The 5799-nt window shown below is 60.0% G+C and overlaps 1 protein-coding gene across 1 annotated transcript in view; it reads left to right on the top strand.

Annotated features, from left to right (window-relative positions):
- SNTG2 (syntrophin gamma 2) overlaps positions 1-5799 on the top strand; it is a 95958-nt gene that overhangs the window by 51038 nt on the left and 39121 nt on the right. Inside the window, exons 7-9 of the mRNA XM_039855034.1 lie at positions 1331-1418; positions 2448-2654; positions 5068-5608. Of these exons, the coding sequence (XP_039710968.1) occupies positions 1331-1418; positions 2448-2654; positions 5068-5608 (836 nt within the window). The remainder of the gene's footprint in view (positions 1-1330; positions 1419-2447; positions 2655-5067; positions 5609-5799) is intronic.

The following is a 5799-nucleotide window of genomic DNA, read 5'->3' on the forward strand; positions in this document are numbered from 1 at the left end:
GTGACGAGGGGACCGCGACGGTGGTGGCGAGGGCCCGGGGCGGCCAGGGCTTGTTAGCGGGGATGGTCAGTGACCCGAGCGGGAGTGACATAGGGTCCCGGAGCCTCAAATCACGGTCTGGAGAGCATTCTCGGGGAGGGGGTGCGTCTCAGCCTTCGGGGCCCTGGGCTGAGTGCGGTCACAGATGAGGTCCTGGGACAGGAGAAGCCAAGAGAGAGTGACAGTGAACACGCGGCCAGTGGCCCTGGAGGCCGGTCCTGGAGCGGAGGCCAAGGGCCCCCCACCCCGGGGGTGGGGGGTCCCCTCCCACAGCGGTGTATAGGGAGCTCGGAGGCCTAGTGAGGACATAGGACACCGGACCCGCCTGTCTCCCCGGCAGTGACGCACACGTGGGTCGGGACCAGCCTGGAGCTGGGCGGCGAGAGGAGGTCTGAGCCCCAGCCTGGCGGGCTCCAGGGGTCAGCTGACCAGGCTTATGGGGGCCGTGGCACATGACATGTTCCCTTGACGAAAGCCGTCGTCGAGGCCCAGAGTGTGGGAGCTAGATTAGGGGAGCCATGTGCTAGATTAGGGGAGCCATTCTGGGAGCTGGGGGTGTGTTGCGGTGACCGAGCTCACAGCACCTCAGGCAGACGACATGGGGACAGACTCTGGGGGGGTGTGGGGGGGCCCAGGCTGGCAGCCCGTGCTCAGAACTGAGGTGCAAGCATCGGGGACGTGTGTGTGTGGGACCTCGCCTGGTGACAGCTTCGTAACCCGCAGACCCCGGTTGTCTGAGTCCCACTCACTCACAGCCATGAACAGACGCGCACCACGGCCTGACCTCAGACTGTGGGTGATGAGAGAGTGACCGCCGGCGACGTGACTGAACCCGTACGGTGATTTGACATGGCACCCGACCGAGGCGATGCCTGTTAATTCCTTGAGAACTAAAATGTCATTCAGACTCTGGTATTTGTGGCTCGTGTCGGTCAGTCCAGTCGGCGTGTGTTTTGCCGGAGCCTGAGAGCGTCTGCACCGACTCCGATTTCGCCGACGGTTCCACTCTGATCTTGCAGCCATGGAGTGAGCAGGAAGTCTGGCGTCGAGGCGGATGGTGGCCAGCCTCCCCCGCTGCCGGTGGCGTGCACGCAAAGCACCGGGGTCATGTGCTTGGGGTCAGACGACCTTTCATTATTCCAGTTTAAGCCCAGATTTTCAGTGTTTCTAATTCAGTGTTCGAGATGAACTGAATTCCTGAGAAGCAGGTGAGCTGCGTGCGGACTCTGTTTCACTTCTGTGCCTGGTCCTTTCGTGGTGGTAAAGTAGCTATTTTTTGTCACGTCAACAGGTACATCTTTTGAGAAACGCTGGTGATGAAGTGACCGTCACTGTCCAGTACCTCCAGGAAGCACCGTCGTTTCTGAAGCTTCCGCGAGGTAAGAGGCGGCTTCTAGGGGCGCCCGGAGCCCCTCCCTCCCTCCCGCGCCCCGTGTCCTCCTGCATCGCACCGGCAGGCGTGGGGGTCACCTCCCGAGCACCCCTTCAGAGAGGGGCGGCCCTGGCGTCACGTGTTCCTAAGACAGTCGTGTTTTAAAGCATCCACGGGCTTCTCAAAGAGAACGCGTCATCACATGGCCGTTTTTGATCAGTTAACGTGTTTCCTTTTCACGTCAACTCGCTGATTGTATCCGCCTCTCCGTGCACATGTGCGCGCACTCGAAAGCAAAGCGCGCGTTTGGACCGATGCTGAAGCGAGACACGTACCATAAAGAAAGAGGGGGCGGCAGCGCTGCCGTGAACGTGGGGGCGAGCCTCGCTCAGCGCTCCCGCGTCGCTGGCGCACGTGGCGTGGGACCCAGGCTGCAGGTGACGGAGCGCAGCCTGCAGTACCGATCTCGACATTTGCTTCGTCTTCAGCCCTCCTGGTTTTGTAAACCTGGCGGGTTCCCTCAGGGCTTTGGTTCAGCGAGGTGGGCCCAGGCCTGCCGGTCACATGCCAGCCCAGTCGGGGCGGGTCGGACCGGCATGCGGGGAGGGGGCGCAGGGCCCCCAATGAGGGGGGTCCCCGGAGCATCTGCCCAGGGAAGCTCGTTTGGAGAGTTTACCCCAGAAGCCTCCGATTTTTCTAATTCACCAGAAAGACAGAAATCTGGATTTTTACATAATGTCTTATTTTTCTCAAACAAACTAGGGCGGTGGGTCAGAGCAGCCTGGCCTCTGCCCAGGGCGCTTCACCCCCAGTGGGGGGCTCCTGGACCGTGAGGGGAGATGGCCGGTCCCCCCTCCTTCCGTTGCACTTTGTACCTGACGCCAGATCAAGGCGAGGCGGACAGGTGACAGCGCAGGAGTGAGGGGCCAGCGTCAGTGGCACGGCCGTGGCGGGGCGCCCGCTTCTCAGGGGGCTGGGCGTCGTGTCCGCGGGGCCGTCCCTGGGGCATCTGCCCAGTGTCTCTGCTCTGTCCCAGGGTCCCCCGGGCCGCCCAGTGACCACGGCAGCGGGACGTCCTCGCCCCTCTTTGACAGTGGCCTGCACCTGAGCGGGGACCCCAGCCACACGGTAAGCACCCCCTCACCTCATCCTCAGGGACAGCAGCTCCCCACACTCTGGGCAGAAGGAAAAGCCACCGTTGCACTGGCCAGCAAAGGGGCCCGTGTCAGAGCAAACCCGAAAGGTGGGTTACGAAGCCGTCCGCTGGCGTTCACTCCACGTGGGCCCTGTTTGGCCCATGGGCCCCGTTTGGCTTGTGGACTGTCTCAAGTTCCCAGTGCTGGAGCTGGCCGGCAGGCAGGGGTGCTTCCTGGTGAGGGGTGGGGAGCTGGCCGCAGGCGGGGTGCTTCCTGGTGAGCGGGGCCTCAGGTCGTGCCCCTGACTTGCTGGCAGGGCGACCGCAGGTGGTTGCCTCTCCCACGTGAAGGGCACTGTGGGAGAGTTCTGAGCTAGTCCACAGCACCTGGGAGGGATGGTGCCATCTGTTGGCCGTGAGTTTTTGCCGTGGAGCTGAGCAGAAGGGGGAGGCTGCGGATCAGGTGGGTCCCAGACCTCCAGCCGCCCCTGTGGGGAGCTGGCGATGGGGAGCGGGCAGTGGTCAGGAGCTAGAAGCCTATGCACAGGTAGAAACCAGGCCCAGCTGCACCAGTGATCGACCCGCAGGAGCCTGGAGAAAAGATTTGTGTTTGTGTAACACATTTTTAAAATACCGTACTTTCTCATTTTTAACCTTTTGATAGAGTTTTTCATATTTAAAAATTGCACATAGTATCTCTGTGAGTTTGAACGAAAATAGTACAACTGTCTATAAACCCACAACTCAAACCAGTTGTTAGAATATTGTCCCCAGTTTATGTCTAGTCACACGTCATTTATAGATCCCATTGTTTGGGTTTCCCCAGAAATAAAGTGTCCTGAATGTTGTATTTGTCATTCCCTTGATTAAAAAAGAAAACAGGTTGACATATTTCTAAACTATACCATTTCATTTTATTTTGAACTTTATAAAATATTCTGTGATAACCTGGGGTTTACATTTTTACTTACTATTGTGTTTTTAAGACCCACAGATGTTGCTGTGTATGGGCCTAATACCTATATTTGCTATGTGATATTTGCGTAAATACACTGTATTTTATTTATCCATCATCGGTCACCAGCAGACATTCGATGTCTGTTTTCCGGGTGGGTTTTCATTCCCCAGTTTGTTGTCATTGAAATTAGGCTGTGGGAACAAACGTCTGCCGGCCCCAGACGCCTGGGAACTGGCCCCAGCGTTCAGTTTCCACAGTAAGGACGACGGCCTGTTGTTCACTGCCCAGCCGACCCATGCTGCCCTGTGCTGGGCACGCGAGGGTTTAACATCCAGATGTTGGGTGGCTGTAGAGGGCCATCCCCGGGGGTGTCTCCGTTCCCGTCGTTGCTGAGGAGGCTCCCCACGTTTTGTCCTCACGCTGACGCGGCAGAGGTGGCAGAGCCCGGGGCCCATCGGCGCCTCTGCCCGCTGAGGCTGGGGGCCGGAGCCCAGGTGAAGCTCAGGCCTCGGGGCAGAGCTGGGGCTCTGTGGAAACAAACCGCCTGGTGTCAGGGCAGACAGCTGGCCAGGCCTCGGAGGGGCGTTTGCAGGTCCCGGAAGCAGCACGGACACCTGACACCCCCTTCAATGCTTCCGCGGACCCCCAACGCCCCCTTCAACGCAACGGCTAGAAAAGACGTTTTCTCCTCCCCTCTGGCAGCTGTGGAGGAGGCACCTGCAGTGGCCTGAGGCTCCCAGCTGGGCGGTGGCCGAGGTGGAGGCAAAGGGAGGGGGATCCTCCGCTGACAGTGACAGCGTGAGGCCAAAAGGTGCCCGCCTGGTGGGCTGTGAATGCAGCCTGATTTTACAGAGGAAAATGGTTTTTCTTAGTGGGAATTGCTTTTTATCCTACATTTTGAAAGGACATTTAAAATATTTCTATCAAATGACCCATTTTATTTTTTCTATTTAAACATTGTATATTGTATTCTGGAATCCATTGTGACATTTTAAGTGGTGATTTGGCAGTTCCCATAACTTTAAAAACTGATGCACGTTGTAGCTCACAGGTTCAAAGCCGCGACAGAGGAGGTCACTGCTCTCAACAAAAGGCATGAGCGTCACTGCTCATGAACTCCCGCGTCAGAAATGCAGTGCCGTGAAGGCAGATACCGGCGACAAAACCCGATAGACGCCGATAGTTAAAGACGTGTCAGCACACACGGCCGATTGTAGTGGACTTGCCCGCGGACAGACGGGCGGTCGGTGAAGCCAGCAGAAAATACTCAGTGCGATAGTGAATCTGAAGGCCATCGGTGCTGTGCTCGTGTGTGTGCCAGAGGCACGTGCTTTGCCAGGCGTTAGAAGGTGACAGAAAAGGGTGACAACAGATGAACGTTAATAAAATGCACCTTAATCCCTAATGCTACAGTATCGCCACCTTCGCGTTTGAGGGACTGGCACGGAGTTAATAAATTAAGTGAGATTATGAGGAGGGGGACACACACCCACTTCCGGTCCTCGAGGTCGGGGCGTGGGCAGGGCTGCCCCCTCTGAAGGCCCCCGGCGGGGGCCCCTTCAGCCCCCTGCAGCTGCCGGTGGCCCCAGTGGCCTGCGTGTGGCCTTCGCCGGGCCACCGCCCGCTGTGGGCGCAGATGTGATGGCGCTTGGGTGCACCTGGCGCTTGGGTGCGCCCGGCAGGCCGGCGACGCGCCCTTGACGGAGCCGCAGCTGCGGGGTGGTGCTCCAGAGCGCGCGCAGGCCCGGGCCCGGCTCGGGCGGCCCCTCTCCGGGCAGCTGTCCGGCGTCGGCAGGGCCGGCGGGCACGGGGACCTTGGGCGAGTCGCCGCCTGCGCCGGTACGCGCACGGCCCTCAGACGGTTCCCGGCCAGGGAGGCTCCCGCGGGCATCGGCACCCACGCAGGGCCCGGCTCTGCATGTCGCGCCCGGGCCGCCGTCGCCGGCCTGGGCCCCTTCGCGCTGTCACGCGTGACCCTCCGCGTCTCCACGGGCCTTGCCGCCGACTGGCAGGCACCGGGCCGAGACCTGGGCGCCCGTCGGAACGTTCTCGACGTCGTCGCGCGTCTCGGGCCTGAGCTCGCCCTGGATGGGCCCATGGGTCGGTGGGCGAGGCCCCCCACGGCGGTCCAGACCCAGCGCCCCTGCCCTGCACCGGCTTCCCGTCCACTTTAGGGCCTGTCCTTCCCGTGTTGTCTTCTCTGTTTTCTGCGTCATATTGCAAAAGAGAGGGGGGGAGGTGAGGAGAGGAGAGGAGGAGGAGGAGGAGAATTGATCAGGAGAAAGTCAGTTGGGA

This window comes from Pteropus medius, unplaced genomic scaffold (assembly GCF_902729225.1).
Source record: "Pteropus medius unplaced genomic scaffold, Ma_sr-lr_union100, whole genome shotgun sequence".
NCBI lineage: Eukaryota > Metazoa > Chordata > Mammalia > Chiroptera > Pteropodidae > Pteropus > Pteropus medius.